The sequence below is a fragment of the Trematomus bernacchii genome, unplaced genomic scaffold (assembly GCF_902827165.1).
Source record: "Trematomus bernacchii unplaced genomic scaffold, fTreBer1.1, whole genome shotgun sequence".
Lineage (NCBI taxonomy): Eukaryota > Metazoa > Chordata > Actinopteri > Perciformes > Nototheniidae > Trematomus > Trematomus bernacchii.
Genome location: NW_022987648.1, coordinates 7485836 through 7504594, shown reverse-complemented (window position 1 = coordinate 7504594; position 18759 = coordinate 7485836). Strand labels below are relative to the sequence as shown.

Below are 18759 nucleotides of genomic sequence, written 5' to 3'. Positions count from 1 at the left end.
CTCCTGTCTCCCACCACCTCCACAGTGAGGACTCCTGTCTCCCACCACCTCCAGAGTGTCCAGAGGACTCCTGTCTCCCACCACCTCCACAGTGAGGACTCCTGTCTCCCACCACCTCCATAGTGTCCAGAGGACTCCTGTCTCCCACCACCTCCACAGTGAGGACTCCTGTCTCGCCCCACCTCCACAGTGTCCAGAGGACTCCTGTCTCCCACCACCTCCACAGTGTCCAGAGGACTCCTGTCTCCCAACACCTCCACAGTGTCCAGAGGACTCCTGTCTCCCACCACCTCAACAGTGTCCAGAGGACTCCTGTCTCCCCCCACCTCCACAGTGAGGACTCCTGTCTCCCACCACCTCCATAGTGTCCAGAGGACTCCTGTCTCCCACCACCTCCACAGTGAGGACTCCTGTCTCGCCCCACCTCCACAGTGTCCAGAGGACTCCTGTCTCCCACCACCTCCACAGTGTCCAGAGGACTCCTGTCTCCCACCACCTCCACAGTGTCCAGAGGACTCCTGTCTCCCACCACCTCCACAGTGTCCAGAGGACTCCTGTCTCCCACCACCTCAACAGTGTCCAGAGGACTCCTGTCTCCCCCCACCTCCACAGTGAGGACTCCTGTCTCCCACCACCTCCAGAGTGTCCAGAGGACTCCTGTCTCCCACCACCTCCACAGTGAGGACTCCTGTCTCCCACCACCTCCATAGTGAGGACTCCTGTCTCCCACCACCTCCACAGTGAGGACTCCTGTCTCCCACCACCTCCAGAGTGTCCAGAGGACTCCTGTCTCCCCCCACCTCCACAGTGAGGACTCCTGTCTCCCCCCACCTCCACAGTGAGGACTCCTGTCTCCCACCACCTCCAGAGTGTCCAGAGGACTCCTGTCTCCCACCACCTCCACAGTGAGGACTCCTGTCTCCCACCACCTCCATAGTGAGGACACCTGTCTCCCACCACCTCCACAGTGAGGACTCCTGTCTCCCACCACCTCCAGAGTGTCCAGAGGACTCCTGTCTCCCACCACCTCCACAGTGAGGACTCCTGTCTCCCACCACCTCCACAGTGTCCAGAGGACTCCTGTCTCCCACCACCTCCACAGTGTCCAGAGGACTCCTGTCTCCCAACACCTCCACAGTGTCCAGAGGACTCCTGTCTCCCACCACCTCAACAGTGTCCAGAGGACTCCTGTCTCCCCCCACCTCCACAGTGAGGACTCCTGTCTCCCACCACCTCCATAGTGTCCGGAGGACTCCTGTCTCCCACCACCTCCACAGTGAGGACTCCTGTCTCGCCCCACCTCCACAGTGTCCAGAGGACTCCTGTCTCCCACCAACTCCACATTGTCCAGAGGACTCCTGTCTCCCACCACCTCCACAGTGAGGACTCCTGTCTCCCACCACCTCCACAGTGTCCAGAGGACTCCTGTCTCCCACCACCTCCACAGTGTCCAGAGGACTCCTGTCTCCCAACACCTCCACAGTGTCCAGAGGACTCCTGTCTCCCACCACCTCAACAGTGTCCAGAGGACTCCTGTCTCCCCCCACCTCCACAGTGAGGACTCCTGTCTCCCACCACCTCCAGAGTGTCCAGAGGACTCCTGTCTCCCACCACCTCCACAGTGAGGACTCCTGTCTCCCACCACCTCCACAGTGAGGACTCCTGTCTCCCACCACCTCCACAGTGAGGACTCCTGTCTCCCACCACCTCCAGAGTGTCCAGAGGACTCCTGTCTCCCACCACCTCCACAGTGAGGACTCCTGTCTCCCACCACCTCCATAGTGTCCAGAGGACTCCTGTCTCCCACCACCTCCACAGTGAGGACTCCTGTCTCGCCCCACCTCCACAGTGTCCAGAGGACTCCTGTCTCCCACCACCTCCACAGTCTCCAGAGGACTCCTGTCTCCCAACACCTCCACAGTGTCCAGAGGACTCCTGTCTCCCACCACCTCAACAGTGTCCAGAGGACTCCTGTCTCCCCCCACCTCCACAGTGAGGACTCCTGTCTCCCACCACCTCCATAGTGTCCAGAGGACTCCTGTCTCCCACCACCTCCACAGTGAGGACTCCTGTCTCGCCCCACCTCCACAGTGTCCAGAGGACTCCTGTCTCCCACCACCTCCACAGTGTCCAGAGGACTCCTGTCTCCCACCACCTCCACAGTGTCCAGAGGACTCCTGTCTCCCACCACCTCCACAGTGTCCAGAGGACTCCTGTCTCCCACCACCTCAACAGTGTCCAGAGGACTCCTGTCTCCCCCCACCTCCACAGTGAGGACTCCTGTCTCCCACCACCTCCAGAGTGTCCAGAGGACTCCTGTCTCCCACCACCTCCACAGTGAGGACTCCTGTCTCCCACCACCTCCATAGTGAGGACTCCTGTCTCCCACCACCTCCACAGTGAGGACTCCTGTCTCCCACCACCTCCAGAGTGTCCAGAGGACTCCTGTCTCCCCCCACCTCCACAGTGAGGACTCCTGTCTCCCACCACCTCCATAGTGTCCAGAGGACTCCTGTCTCCCCCCACCTCCACAGTGAGGACTCCTGTCTCCCCCCACCTCCACAGTGAGGACTCCTGTCTCCCACCACCTCCAGAGTGTCCAGAGGACTCCTGTCTCCCACCACCTCCACAGTGAGGACTCCTGTCTCCCACCACCTCCATAGTGAGGACACCTGTCTCCCACCACCTCCACAGTGAGGACTCCTGTCTCCCACCACCTCCAGAGTGTCCAGAGGACTCCTGTCTCCCACCACCTCCACAGTGAGGACTCCTGTCTCCCACCACCTCCACAGTGTCCAGAGGACTCCTGTCTCCCACCACCTCCACAGTGTCCAGAGGACTCCTGTCTCCCAACACCTCCACAGTGTCCAGAGGACTCCTGTCTCCCACCACCTCAACAGTGTCCAGAGGACTCCTGTCTCCCCCCACCTCCACAGTGAGGACTCCTGTCTCCCACCACCTCCATAGTGTCCGGAGGACTCCTGTCTCCCACCACCTCCACAGTGAGGACTCCTGTCTCGCCCCACCTCCACAGTGTCCAGAGGACTCCTGTCTCCCACCAACTCCACATTGTCCAGAGGACTCCTGTCTCCCACCACCTCCACAGTGAGGACTCCTGTCTCCCACCACCTCCACAGTGTCCAGAGGACTCCTGTCTCCCACCACCTCCACAGTGTCCAGAGGACTCCTGTCTCCCAACACCTCCACAGTGTCCAGAGGACTCCTGTCTCCCACCACCTCAACAGTGTCCAGAGGACTCCTGTCTCCCCCCACCTCCACAGTGAGGACTCCTGTCTCCCACCACCTCCAGAGTGTCCAGAGGACTCCTGTCTCCCACCACCTCCACAGTGAGGACTCCTGTCTCCCACCACCTCCACAGTGAGGACTCCTGTCTCCCACCACCTCCACAGTGAGGACTCCTGTCTCCCACCACCTCCAGAGTGTCCAGAGGACTCCTGTCTCCCACCACCTCCACAGTGAGGACTCCTGTCTCCCACCACCTCCATAGTGTCCAGAGGACTCCTGTCTCCCACCACCTCCACAGTGAGGACTCCTGTCTCGCCCCACCTCCACAGTGTCCAGAGGACTCCTGTCTCCCACCACCTCCACAGTCTCCAGAGGACTCCTGTCTCCCAACACCTCCACAGTGTCCAGAGGACTCCTGTCTCCCACCACCTCAACAGTGTCCAGAGGACTCCTGTCTCCCCCCACCTCCACAGTGAGGACTCCTGTCTCCCACCACCTCCATAGTGTCCAGAGGACTCCTGTCCTCCCACCACCTCCACAGTGAGGACTCCTGTCTCCCCCCCCCTCCACAGTGTCCAGAGGACTCCTGTCTCCCACCACCTCCACAGTGTCCAGAGGACTCCTGTCTCCCACCACCTCCACAGTGTCCAGAGGACTCCTGTCTCCCACCACCTCCACAGTGTCCAGAGGACTCCTGTCTCCCACCACCTCAACAGTGTCCAGAGGACTCCTGTCTCCCCCCACCTCCACAGTGAGGACTCCTGTCTCCCACCACCTCCAGAGTGTCCAGAGGACTCCTGTCTCCCACCACCTCCACAGTGAGGACTCCTGTCTCCCACCACCTCCATAGTGAGGACTCCTGTCTCCCACCACCTCCACAGTGAGGACTCCTGTCTCCCACCACCTCCAGAGTGTCCAGAGGACTCCTGTCTCCCCCCACCTCCACAGTGAGGACTCCTGTCTCCCACCACCTCCATAGTGTCCAGAGGACTCCTGTCTCCCACCACCTCCACAGTGAGGACTCCTGTCTCGCCCCACCTCCACAGTGTCCAGAGGACTCCTGTCTCCCACCACCTCCACAGTCTCCAGAGGACTCCTGTCTCCCAACACCTCCACAGTGTCCAGAGGACTCCTGTCTCCCACCACCTCAACAGTGTCCAGAGGACTCCTGTCTCCCCCCACCTCCACAGTGAGGACTCCTGTCTCCCACCACCTCCATAGTGTCCAGAGGACTCCTGTCTCCCACCACCTCCACAGTGAGGACTCCTGTCTCGCCCCACCTCCACAGTGTCCAGAGGACTCCTGTCTCCCCCCACCTCCACAGTGAGGACTCCTGTCTCCCACCACCTCAACAGTGTCCAGAGGACTCCTGTCTCCCCCCACCTCCACAGTGAGGACTCCTGTCTCCCACTACCTCCATAGTGTCCAGAGGACTCCTGTCTCCCACCACCTCCACAGTGAGGACTCCTGTCTCGCCCCACCTCCACAGTGTCCAGAGGACTCCTGTCTCCCACCACCTCCACAGTGTCCAGAGGACTCCTGTCTCCCACCACCTCCACAGTGTCCAGAGGACTCCTGTCTCCCACCACCTCAACAGTGTCCAGAGGACTCCTGTCTCCCCCCACCTCCACAGTGAGGACTCCTGTCTCCCACCACCTCCAGAGTGTCCAGAGGACTCCTGTCTCCCACCACCTCAACAGTGTCCAGAGGACTCCTGTCTCCCACCACCTCCAGAGTGTCCAGAGGACTCCTGTCTCCCACCACCTCCATAGTGTCCGGAGGACTCCTGTCTCCCACCACCTCCACAGTGAGGACTCCTGTCTCGCCCCACCTCCACAGTGTCCAGAGGACTCCTGTCTCCCACCAACTCCACAGTGTCTAGAGGACTCCTGTCTCCCACCACCTCCACAGTGAGGACTCCTGTCTCCCACCACCTCCACAGTGTCCAGAGGACTCCTGTCTCCCACCACCTCCACAGTGTCCAGAGGACTCCTGTCTCCCAACACCTCCACAGTGTCCAGAGGACTCCTGTCTCCCACCACCTCAACAGTGTCCAGAGGACTCCTGTCTCCCCCCACCTCCACAGTGAGGACTCCTGTCTCCCACCACCTCCAGAGTGTCCAGAGGACTCCTGTCTCCCACCACCTCCACAGTGAGGACTCCTGTCTCCCACCACCTCCAGAGTGTCCAGAGGACTCCTGTCTCCCACCACCTCCACAGTGAGGACTCCTGTCTCCCACCACCTCCATAGTGTCCAGAGGACTCCTGTCTCCCACCACCTCCACAGTGAGGACTCCTGTCTCGCCCCACCTCCACAGTGTCCAGAGGACTCCTGTCTCCCCCCCCCCTCCACAGTCTCCAGAGGACTCCTGTCTCCCAACACCTCCACAGTGTCCAGAGGACTCCTGTCTCCCACCACCTCAACAGTGTCCAGAGGACTCCTGTCTCCCCCCACCTCCACAGTGAGGACTCCTGTCTCCCACCACCTCCATAGTGTCCAGAGGACTCCTGTCTCCCACCACCTCCACAGTGAGGACTCCTGTCTCGCCCCACCTCCACAGTGTCCAGAGGACTCCTGTCTCCCACCACCTCCACAGTGTCCAGAGGACTCCTGTCTCCCACCACCCTCCACAGTGTCCAGAGGACTCCTGTCTCCCACCACCTCCACAGGTCCAGAGGACTCCTGTCTCCCACCAACCTCAACAGTGTCCAGAGGACTCCTGTCTCCCCCCACCTCCACAGTGAGGACTCCTGTCTCCCACCACCTCCACAGTGTCCAGAGGACTCCTGTCTCCCACCACCTCCACAGTGAGGACTCCTGTCCTCCCACCACCTCCATAGTGAGGACTCCTGTCTCCCACCACCTCCACAGTGAGGACTCCTGTCTCCCACCACCTCCAGAGTGTCCAGAGGACTCCTGTCTCCCCCCACCTCCACAGTGAGGACTCCTGTCTCCCCACCACCTCCATAGTGTCCAGAGGACTCCTGTCTCCCACCACCTCCACAGTGAGGACTCCTGTCTCGCCCCACCTCCACAGTGTCCAGAGGACTCCTGTCTCCCCCCACCTCCACAGTGAGGACTCCTGTCTCCCACCACCTCAACAGTGTCCAGAGGACTCCTGTCTCCCCCCACCTCCACAGTGAGGACTCCTGTCTCCCACTACCTCCATAGTGTCCAGAGGACTCCTGTCTCCCACCACCAACACAGTGAGGACTCCTGTCTCGCCCCACCTCCACAGTGTCCAGAGGACTCCTGTCTCCCACCACCTCCACAGTGTCCAGAGGACTCCTGTCTCCCACCACCTCCACAGTGTCCAGAGGACTCTTGTCTCCCACCACCTCAACAGTGTCCAGAGGACTCCTGTCTCCCCCCACCTCCACAGTGAGGACTCCTGTCTCCCACCACCTCCAGAGTGTCCAGAGGACTCCTGTCTCCCACCACCTCCACAGTGAGGACTCCTGTCTCCCACCACCTCCATAGTGAGGACTCCTGTCTCGCCCCACCTCCACAGTGTCCAGAGGACTCCTGTCTCCCCCCACCTCCACAGTGAGGACTCCTGTCTCCCACCACCTCCAGAGTGTCCAGAGGACTCCTGTCTCCCCCCCACCTCCACAGTGAGGACTCATGTCTCCCACCACCTCCACAGTGTCCAGAGGACTCCTGTCTCCCCCCACCTCCACAGTGAGGACTCCTGTCTCGCCCCACCTCCACAGTGTCCAGAGGACTCCTGTCTCCCCCCACCTCCACAGTGTCCAGAGGACTCCTGTCTCCCCCCACCTCCACAGTGAGGACTCCTGTCTCCCACCACCTCCAGAGTGTCCAGAGGACTCCTGTCTCCCACCACCTCCACAGTGAGGACTCCTGTCTCGCCCCACCTCCACAGTGTCCAGAGGACTCCTGTCTCCCCCCACCTCCACAGTGAGGACTCCTGTCTCCCCCCACCTCAACAGTGAGGACTCCTGTCTCCCTCCACCTCCACAGTGAGGACTCCTGTCTCCCCCCACCTCCACAGTGTCCAGAGGACTCCTGTCTCCCCCCACCTCCACAGTGAGGACTCCTGTCTCCCCCCACCTCAACAGTGAGGACTCCTGTCTCCCCCCACCTCCACAGTGAGGACTCCTGTCTCCCCCCCACCTCAACAGTGAGGACTCCTGTCTCCCCCCACCTCCACAGTGAGGACTCCTGTCTCCCACCACCTCCACAGTGAGGACTCCTGTCTCGCCCCACCTCCACAGTGTCCAGAGGACTCCTGTCTCCCCCCACCTCCACAGTGAGGACTCCTGTCTCCCACCACCTCAACAGTGTCCAGAGGACTCCTGTCTCCCCCCACCTCCACAGTGAGGACTCCTGTCTCCCACTACCTCCATAGTGTCCAGAGGACTCCTGTCTCCCACCACCTCCACAGTGAGGACTCCTGTCTCGCCCCACCTCCACAGTGTCCAGAGGACTCCTGTCTCCCACCACCTCCACAGTGTCCAGAGGACTCCTGTCTCCCACCACCTCCACAGTGTCCAGAGGACTCCTGTCTCCCACCACCTCAACAGTGTCCAGAGGACTCCTGTCTCCCCCCACCTCCACAGTGAGGACTCCTGTCTCCCACCACCTCCAGAGTGTCCAGAGGACTCCTGTCTCCCACCACCTCAACAGTGTCCAGAGGACTCCTGTCTCCCACCACCTCCAGAGTGTCCAGAGGACTCCTGTCTCCCACCACCTCCATAGTGTCCGGAGGACTCCTGTCTCCCACCACCTCCACAGTGAGGACTCCTGTCTCGCCCCACCTCCACAGTGTCCAGAGGACTCCTGTCTCCCACCAACTCCACAGTGTCTAGAGGACTCCTGTCTCCCACCACCTCCACAGTGAGGACTCCTGTCTCCCACCACCTCCACAGTGTCCAGAGGACTCCTGTCTCCCACCACCTCCACAGTGTCCAGAGGACTCCTGTCTCCCAACACCTCCACAGTGTCCAGAGGACTCCTGTCTCCCACCACCTCAACAGTGTCCAGAGGACTCCTGTCTCCCCCCACCTCCACAGTGAGGACTCCTGTCTCCCACCACCTCCAGAGTGTCCAGAGGACTCCTGTCTCCCACCACCTCCACAGTGAGGACTCCTGTCTCCCACCACCTCCAGAGTGTCCAGAGGACTCCTGTCTCCCACCACCTCCACAGTGAGGACTCCTGTCTCCCACCACCTCCATAGTGTCCAGAGGACTCCTGTCTCCCACCACCTCCACAGTGAGGACTCCTGTCTCGCCCCCACCTCCACAGTGTCCAGAGGACTCCTGTCTCCCACCACCTCCACAGTCTCCAGAGGACTCCTGTCTCCCAACACCTCCACAGTGTCCAGAGGACTCCTGTCTCCCACCACCTCCACAGTGTCCAGAGGACTCCTGTCTCCCCCCACCTCCACAGTGAGGACTCCTGTCTCCCACCACCTCCATAGTGTCCAGAGGACTCCTGTCTCCCCCCCACCTCCACAGTGAGGACTCCTGTCTCGCCCCACCTCCACAGTGTCCAGAGGACTCCTGTCTCCCACCACCTCCACAGTGTCCAGAGGACTCCTGTCTCCCACCACCTCCACAGTGTCCAGAGGACTCCTGTCTCCCACCACCTCCACAGTGTCCAGAGGACTCCTGTCTCCCACCACCTCAACAGTGTCCAGAGGACTCCTGTCTCCCCCCACCTCCACAGTGAGGACTCCTGTCTCCCACCACCTCCAGAGTGTCCAGAGGACTCCTGTCTCCCACCACCTCCACAGTGAGGACTCCTGTCTCCCACCACCTCCCATAGTGAGGACTCCTGTCTCCCACCACCTCCACAGTGAGGACTCCTGTCTCCCACCACCTCCAGAGTGTCCAGAGGACTCCTGTCTCCCCCCACCTCCACAGTGAGGACTCCTGTCTCCCACCACCTCCATAGTGTCCAGAGGACTCCTGTCTCCCACCACCTCCACAGTGAGGACTCCTGTCTCGCCCCACCTCCACAGTGTCCAGAGGACTCCTGTCTCCCCCCACCTCCACAGTGAGGACTCCTGTCTCCCACCACCTCAACAGTGTCCAGAGGACTCCTGTCTCCCCCCACCTCCACAGTGAGGACTCCTGTCTCCCACTACCTCCATAGTGTCCAGAGGACTCCTGTCTCCCACCACCAACACAGTGAGGACTCCTGTCTCGCCCCACCTCCACAGTGTCCAGAGGACTCCTGTCTCCCACCACCTCCACAGTGTCCAGAGGACTCCTGTCTCCCACCACCTCCACAGTGTCCAGAGGACTCCTGTCTCCCACCACCTCAACAGTGTCCAGAGGACTCCTGTCTCCCCCCACCTCCACAGTGAGGACTCCTGTCTCCCACCACCTCCAGAGTGTCCAGAGGACTCCTGTCTCCCACCACCTCCACAGTGAGGACTCCTGTCTCCCACCACCTCCATAGTGAGGACTCCTGTCTCGCCCCACCTCCACAGTGTCCAGAGGACTCCTGTCTCCCCCCACCTCCACAGTGAGGACTCCTGTCTCCCACCACCTCCAGAGTGTCCAGAGGACTCCTGTCTCCCCCCACCTCCACAGTGAGGACTCATGTCTCCCACCACCTCCACAGTGTCCAGAGGACTCCTGTCTCCCCCCACCCTCCACAGTGAGGACTCCTGTCTCGCCCCACCTCCACAGTGTCCAGAGGACTCCTGTCTCCCCCCACCTCCACAGTGTCCAGAGGACTCCTGTCTCCCCCCACCTCCACAGTGAGGACTCCTGTCTCCCACCACCTCCAGAGTGTCCAGAGGACTCCTGTCTCCCACCACCTCCACAGTGAGGACTCCTGTCTCGCCCCACCTCCACAGTGTCCAGAGGACTCCTGTCTCCCCCCACCTCCACAGTGAGGACTCCTGTCTCCCCCCACCTCAACAGTGAGGACTCCTGTCTCCCTCCACCTCCACAGTGAGGACTCCTGTCTCCCCCCACCTCCACAGTGTCCAGAGGACTCCTGTCTCCCCCCACCTCCACAGTGAGGACTCCTGTCTCCCCCCACCTCTCTGTCTCCCACCACCTCCACAGTGAGGACTCCTGTCTCCCCCCACCTCAACAGTGAGGACTCCTGTCTCCCCCCACCTCCACAGTGAGGACTCCTGTCTCCCACCACCTCCGCAGTGAGGACTCCTATCTCCCCCCACCTCCACAGTGTCCAGAGGACTCCTGTCTCCCACCACCTCCACAGTGAGACTCCTGTCTCCCACCACCTCCACAGTGTCCAGACTCCTGTCTCCGACCACCTCCAGAGTGTCCAGAGGACTCCTGTCTCCCACCACCTCCACAGTGAGGACTCCTGTCTCCCACCACCTCCATAGTGTCCAGAGGACTCCAGTCTCCCCCCACCTCCACAGTGTCCAGAAGACTCCAGTCCCCCCCCACCTCCACAGTGTCCAGAGGACTCCTGTCTCCCACCACCTCCACAGTGAGACTCCTGTCTCCCACCACCTCCACAGTGTCCAGAGGACTCCTGTCTCCCACCACCTCCACAGTGAGGACTCCTGTCTCCCACCACCTCCATAGTGTCCAGAGGACTCCAGTCTCCCCCCACCTCCACAGTGTCCAGAAGACTCCAGTCTCCCCCCACCTCCACAGTGTCCAGAGGACTCCTGTCTCCCACCACCTCCACAGTGAGACTCCTGTCTCCCACCACCTCCACAGTGTCCAGAGGACTCCAGTCTCCCCCCACCTCCACAGTGTCCAGAAGACTCCTGTCTCCCACCACCTCCATAGTGTCCAGAGGACTCCAGTCTCCCCCCACCTCCACAGTGTCCAGAAGACTCCTGTCTCCCACCACCTCCACAGTGAGGACTCCTGTCTCCCACCACCTCCACAGTGTCCAGAGGACTCCTGTCTCCCACCACCTCCACAGTGTCCAGAGGACTCCTGTCTCCCACCACCTCCACAGTGTCCAGAGGACTCCCCAGGACAGAGCCAGCCTTCTTAACTAGTCTGTTCAGTCTCTTCCTGTCAGCAGCCGAGATGCTCCAGCCCCAGCAGGCCACACCATAGAAAATGGCTGATGCCACAACAGAGTCATAGAAGGTCTGAAGGAGTGCCCCTTGCACCCCCAACCCTCAGTCTCCTCAGCAGGTACAGTCTGCTCTGTCCCTTCTTGTACAGAGCAGCAGAGTGGTCCAGTTTATAGTTCAGATGAACACCAAGGTACTTCTAAGATCTCACAATCTCGGTGTCCGCTCCCTGGATGTTCACTGGTGTGGGGGGGAGTGTTTTGCCAGCGTTTTTTAGAGACATTCATGGAGGATGAACTACAGAACACTAGCTGGTCAAAACTTTGACATTTTCATTTCCCAAATGATGGTAAATATATATTTTTAAATAAACTAGAGACTTGTTGACCTCCCTCTTGTCAAACCGTCACCAGTAGCCATGTCATTTTATTAGGAAAAAGTCATTGTTCATTATGTAAAAAAAAAGTAGTATGTCAATATTATCATTAAACAAGTCAGAGCGTAGTATATGAAATAAGAAAGTAAAAGTATGCTATGTCAAAAAATGATAAAGAAGTCATAGGGTAATTTCGGTAATTTCATATGACCCTATGACTTCCTGACGAAATTACGGCCCCGCCCACTTTAAGGGGAAAACAATGCATTCGAGTGAAGCGAAAAGAAATAGTTTCTTCAGGTCTTAAAGTTGCTGAGTCATATATTGCACCTGCAACAACAAACAAATCCTGCGTTACGTTTTCTTTACTTCCTCTACAGAAAAAGGGACAGCAAAATCTAATTCAGAAATCACACTTTAGGTGTTAGATTGCTGCCTGCCACTCGTCCTCCAGCAGACTGACCGTACATCATTTCCCATTATTTCCATAAATTGATTTAGATTAAACTATTGTTTAAACCTTTATTTAACCATGAAATCCCATTGAGATCAACGATCTCTTTTTCAAGGGAGACCTGCAATCATTACCATCATAATTGGGCTTCCTGTAGATTAAAAAAAGGGCGGTTTTCTTCATTTTTTTATGTGATGCCAAAAACGTCAGAACCACAAATGGCATTGAATGTTTTTTCCCTAAAGTGGGCTGGGCCGTAATTTCGCCCGGAAGTGACGCATGTGCTTCTCTCATCTATAGAGAGGCGAAGTCCCGCCCATCTACTTCCGCCCCATGGGACCTTATTTCGGAAAAATTATGTATTGAAGTCAATGGGGAGAGAAAGATTATCTTTCGATCCCATTTGAATTGTGCCACGAATTACACATATAATGTTTGTCAATCTTAAAAAATCATTTCCATGTCAAAAAAGTCACAGTTTGTCGTAAAACTGTTGAAATATAAGACTATGAGTCTGCGCCTCTCTATGGGTCTTACTCGTTCTTTCGCTTCCCGTCTGATGAAAGGACCAGGAGTGGCTGGCTGGATCAAGTTAGTTACCTAGCTAGTAGCAAGCACCTTAGTTAGCATTACAGCCGGCTTAGCCTTGTCATTTTTATTAGCCTTAACATGAAGTAACATTAAGTTAACCAAAGTGTTAAACAGTAGAGTAGTAGTCATATTTCGTGAACCCTTTGAAGAGTACTCTCACACCGTTGTGATCATTCTATAATACACCTTTAAGCCCGGATGCCCCCGAGGGAGACATGCTAACGCTACATTAGCATCGGGGATCTTTTATTACTTCATGCTATCTGCACAAATGGTTAACATTGAACATTAAAAAGATCAGGCAGTTCAGGGAGAATCGAAGGAAGGCAGGCAGGCAGCTTTGCATGACATTCTTCTGGACGTGTTTCATTGTGGTGATAGTGAGGGTAGTCAATCCCTTGTTTGGCAAGACAGTAGTGACGGCCATCTTGGTGACGTGTGTTGTTGTGCGAGAGATGTAGTTCATTGAGCGGTTTCACACAAAAAAAATATTTTAAATTGACAAACATCATATGTGTAATTCGTGGCACAATTCAAACGGGATCGAAAGATAACGTTTCTCTCGCCATTGACTTCAATACATACTCTTTCCGTAATAAGGTCCCATAGAGGTCCACCGGAAAGGGAGGGACTTCGCCTCTCTATGTCGAAAATATTAGTAGAGTATAAAATGTCAGAAGAAATCTGAAAAAAATACATAGTCTAGTATGAAAAAATATTAGAAAAACTGAATATTATATTTGTCAATAATATTGGGAAACAACATATTAAAGTATGCTGAAAATATTTGAAAAAATTACTTAGTATAGTATGTAAAAAAATGATTAGATACAATTTCATATCATGGTATGTCAAAAATAAAAAAAATAAAAACATAATATAGTACTGTATATTAAAAATGAATACAAAAACTGACATAGCATAGTTAAAAAAATACTATACTACATCGTTAATATCAGAAGAACTACATAGTATAGGATGTCGGAATATCTTACAAAAACGTCTTGGACTGGAAAGCTTGTTGGCGTGCGAGTATTATAAAGTTGGTCAACTATCACTTGAAACAGAGACGAACCTAAATGTACTGGTACTTATTAAATAATATGATGATCAATATACAGACAAAACACATACAGTTCAGAAACACACGCTGTTTCTCAAAGACGAGGACGCTTCCTTGGTTGGACATGTCCTTCCGAGTCAGGTCCTTCAGAGGCTAGGCAAGAATCCTTCCTGGCATTCGGAGAACGAAGAATGGAACAGGCTAGCAAGTGTGCAGGTGTGCGTCATATGCAAGGCCCCGCCTTAAATTGAGCACGATTTGTTTGAAGACTCATAACTGATTTGCGAAGATCGAAGATGTACTTGAGTAACTGCATTTTGTAAAATGATCATCTCTCCAGGACAGAACCACTAAACTAACATAAAACGTTCTCCTTCTGTTTGCAGCCTTGAACAAGTCCTGGAGGATAAGCAGCCATAAGGAAAAAATCACCATCACCAATCAATAATAATGTGTATTCATATATCATACTTGATGTCTGCAAACCTTTTTTACACATATTGGTGCACATTGTAGCATAAACCACACATATCAACAAAAGAGGCAAAGTCAAAACAAGGTTCATTTTAATTATTTATTTAGGTGCAAAACGCTCTAAGGTCTCTTTCAAACCTAATAGTCCGCTTCTCTGGTGTGCACCAGATGACAGTTTGTTACATTGTTTCATTTTTCAGAAGGTTCGGTTTGCGTTCACACGGGCAAAACTCAAACAGACTATAAACTTTAAACACAAGTCATGTGCACATTTACTACACCACTGAACATACTTACATTTAAATGTGTACTGCCTGGATTCAGCCATTTTCCGCCAAAGATTTGGGAAATTGGTCCGTGCGCAAAGAATTGAGGGTCATTTAAGACCGCCGAGGATACACATGAGCAGCCTCGAAATATCCTGCAACAAAGGATTCAGTCCTCGGTAGAATTCCAAGGATCCTGTACATTGGAACAGTCCTTCGGCGGGATTCGATGACGTAGCATCCTTGAAATAGTGGCTCTGAAGGATCCTTCCTTGACATTGAGAAGCACCCACTGACTGTGCGAGAGTTACCTTTGGCCAACTCCGGTCCCATCTGTGTGCGTCACTTTTTAGTGTCCCCGTTTCCGTTGTGTTTTCAGCTTCTTACAGCGATTCGTTTAGGGTTTCAGTAAACCCTGGGAATGTGTTGTCAAGTTGGTGAAGATGTTTAATCAGTTCAAAACGTTTCTTCTAATATTAGTGTTTGGGCCGTTGAAGCGTTTACCCATGTCGCCCTGTCCTTTTTCTCAAAACAATACATTTTGATCATAATATTGATAAAAAAGAATCGTGATTATTATTTTGGCTTTTGCTGTGCAGGATAAAGTGTATTCAGTGAGTACACATGTAGCTGCTTCTTACTTTTCATTGAGGGGTTTGGATATTTGAAAAGGTGTACACTGTAATATTGTTCAACCACACCCCCCCATTTAAAAAATCCCAACTGAACAATGAAAATTACAAACAAAGGACCTTTGTTTGAATCAATATGACAAGAGCTTGGGGGGATTAACAAGCAGTTTGTTTAATTTGTTGCATAGCAAGAAATACAAAGCAAATGCACTCACAGCCACCTTAATCTATAAAACTGGTTATAAAAAAGAGTTCAAGAGCATATACGTGTCGGAAAAGGGGGAACTGACATGCATAAAAGAAAATCTGTGCAAGCTTTCACTGTAGGACATTGGAATTGAAAGGGGAAATAAAAGTTACAAATCACCACACACCACTCACACGACACCATATTGGTCTCTCCGTCGTCGACAGAAAGATCTTTATTGTACCCCCCCGCCCTGTGGCGCGCAGCCGGTGGGAGCGCACGAGGATCACACTACTTACAAACAGCACCTGTGAAAGAAGATTTACATGTAGTGTCATCGGTGACGAGGTAGCTAACACTGAGGAATGGACAGTCTTAATGTGTCTTTAATGATCTACACACACAGAGTTTTAAAATACACAAACTGTCTTGAGAAAATACCGGCGCCAGTGAACGCATCATCGGCTTTATTCGTTTCCTCAATAGCACCACAATGTTGTTGTATATGCAAACAGTACAAACAATAAAAAGATAGACAAATCTGTAAAAAAGTAGCGGGACAACATTTGGCTTCAGTGGGGTTTCTCTACGCCTATAAACAGCAGTTTATTACTACTTTAATGCTTTCATATTCATAAATCTTTGGCAATGTTGCTTTGTGAAATAAAATTAAAAGGGAAATATCTTTAGGAGCACCGTAGTGAGCCGAACAAGACCACAGAGGAATGATTCTTACCAATTGTTTTAAGTAAATCCCAAACATTCATTGTAACTTACAAATCTTCGATGTCTTGAACTGGGTTAAAGGCACAATAAATATCCTGCCACCGGCCACAATAGTCCTCAGTACTCGTATGTACAAAGTGGCTGATCTCTCAGCTGTCAAGTTCAACAGTCTCAGGATTCTCCTCCAGTCCCCGCTGACCGTTTTACAAGAAGCACACGGGCCCGATGTCCATGCCGAACTCTTGATCCGGGCCGCCAATGTCCACGGGGGCAAAGTCCACGATAGGAAGTCTGGACGTTTTCTGTGTCCTGTACTCAAACACTGTCTTGCCCCACTGGCCATTCGCTTGCTGTAAGAGATGGAGGAAAAAAGCTCAGTTAATAACTCAATAGTTCTCTACAGTGAACAGCCTTACATCTCAATGACATGGAGTGTTTCTGGATCCTCACTAACTTCAGGAATCTTCAATAAGTCAAATAATTCTTGTTTGCTGATTGTTTTAAAATCCCATGAAAAGACCAAAACCTACAATGAATGGATAGCATTAACAAGTATGTCCTGCCATTCACAGCCTGATATATCATGTGTCTGTGCTAGAGAGCAACACTGACCCCCTGTACACTTGGGCTTAAATTGTCTGAGGTGGCAAGTAGCCTAGACTAAATGATGTTTCTGAAAGCATTTGAGGCAATGCAGATACATCATTTAGATTTCAATTTGATCAGCCCTACAGAGTTTGACTCTCTGATCTGAGTTCACTAACTATAATGACACTGCAATAGAGAGTCATCTGCTCTGATTGGTTGATTTCATTAGCAGGTTAACTGTCTCCTACTCTTTTGTTACATTTGATTTATTAATAAAAAATGGTTATCATTGTTGCTTTTGGTCTTTCCATGGGATGTGTTGATATCAACAGGTCATAATGGCTGAGGGGACTCACTGAGCAGGAGTCCTCCACCACGGTGTATCTGAAGCGGTTGTTGCCCTCTGCTTTGAGCTCCAGGTCGTTGGAGCCCTTCAGGATCACGGCCTTCTTCAGGTTGCCATTCTTCTGGTCCTTGTAGCCCACAGAGTTCTTGCAGTGGTAGGTGATGCTCTGAGAGGCCTCTTTGGAAAGCAGGCGGATGAAGGTCATCTGAACGGTGACGGCGTTCAGCGGCTGATCTTTGTTGCCATAAATGAACTAGAGACACAAAGACAGACATCAGTACAGAGGCAGTTTATCCTAGCCTGTAGATCTATGTTGTTTCTCTCCCCCTCTCCCATCTCCCCTCTCCCCTCTCCCCTCTCCCCTCTCCCCTCTCCCCTCTCCCCCTGTAAGAGCTCACATGTGTTCCGCGGTTCATGTCGGCTCCGAACCACACAGGCTTGTTCCTGGAGGTGCTCCACCACTGTTTCCGGGGGATGCTGTCTGGGTTGGCAGCGATGCACGTCTCTCCAGTGTCCATGTTGCAGTGCACTCTGATGGCGTCCTCCACACTGCCCTGGTTTGGATCCACCCAGTACTCACCTGCACAACAACACCATCAACACATGCACTTTAGTGTGTGAACACAATTATAAGCTAACCTAGTTTAAATCAGAGACATCACACCCCAACATGACTTCTAACATGTAGCCTGTGAAAGAGCAGCATTGTTTAAAGTAAGAGCTAAGGTCATGACAAGAACAAGATGAAAAGTTCATGTAATGATATTTTGGCTGAAATAAATGCAAGCTATCAAGAATCATCAGAATGTGATTAACACTCTTAAGACAGCTAAGACTCTAAACATTCTAGAATCACTTAACCGTACATGTTGTTAAGAAACAAATAATTGCAGCACAGATAGGACACACTTTTGTGCACAACTTTGAGTAAAAGCAAACAATCATTAGATACACCGGCATAACGTAAAGATAAATCAAACTGTTTAAAGTGAACAACACTGTGAGTCTGTTCCGTCTGTGTTTCTTAACTCAGGCTCTCATGTTATCACTTCTCTACATGATATCAAGCTACACAGATGAGTCTCACAATGTGAGGATGCTCTCCATAATCCTGATGATGAAAATTCACCATGATGAATGTGTCTTAACCGCAATTCACTTTAAAACCCTTTATTGTCTAAACTTCCCCACCCCTGAATCATACTAGTATCTCTAGTACTGTATCTATTTTAATTTTTCCCCTCTTGTCTTCTTTCATATTTTCATGTGGATTAAGCTGAAGTAAAGTTGTCAAAATAAAACCGCAGGCGAAAGTGTGAATGTGTTTCTCAAGGCCGCCTAGACTGAATAAAAAACCAATTTCAGAAACCCTATACAGTCTCATAGAGCAACAGAACCAGGAAGACAAAGGAGTTCATGTCAGTTCTGATTGGCCCACAGTAGGTGTAGAAGACAGATTCCTGTAACATATCTACAGTATATCCCCTCTGTCTGCTGACTCACCGCTGGTCTTGGCGGGGTAGCACCTCTTCAGGTCGTCACAGGTGCGGGCCGGGTGCTTCTTGCTGCCGTCGGGGCTCTTCATGCTGCTGATCTGGCTGCTGAGGGCCTTCAGGGTGGCCTGCACGCCGGGGTCCACCGCCAGGATGGTGGAGCCGTTGCTGTTGGGCATGGCCTCGTCCTCGCTGAACTCTGGAGGGCCGGAGTCGTAGTCGTGAAGGCCGCTGAAGAGGTAATCTCCGGCAGCAGTGGGGGGTCCTGGGGGGCCGGGGAGTCCAGCGGGTCCAGACTCTCCTGGAGGCCCCTGTGGATTAATGGAGA

General features: G+C 53.4%; 1 protein-coding gene across 1 annotated transcript in view; it reads right to left on the bottom strand.

Moving 5' to 3' along the window:
- Positions 1 to 15243: 15243 nt before the first annotated feature.
- col5a2a (collagen, type V, alpha 2a) overlaps positions 15244 to 18759 on the bottom strand; it is a 43014-nt gene continuing 39498 nt past the window's right edge. Inside the window, exons 51-54 of the mRNA XM_034134294.1 lie at positions 18442 to 18742; positions 17337 to 17518; positions 16949 to 17191; positions 15244 to 16354 (exon numbers count right to left, since the gene is read on the bottom strand). Coding sequence (XP_033990185.1) covers positions 16208 to 16354; positions 16949 to 17191; positions 17337 to 17518; positions 18442 to 18742 — 873 coding nt within the window. The 3' untranslated portion in view covers positions 15244 to 16207. The remainder of the gene's footprint in view (positions 16355 to 16948; positions 17192 to 17336; positions 17519 to 18441; positions 18743 to 18759) is intronic.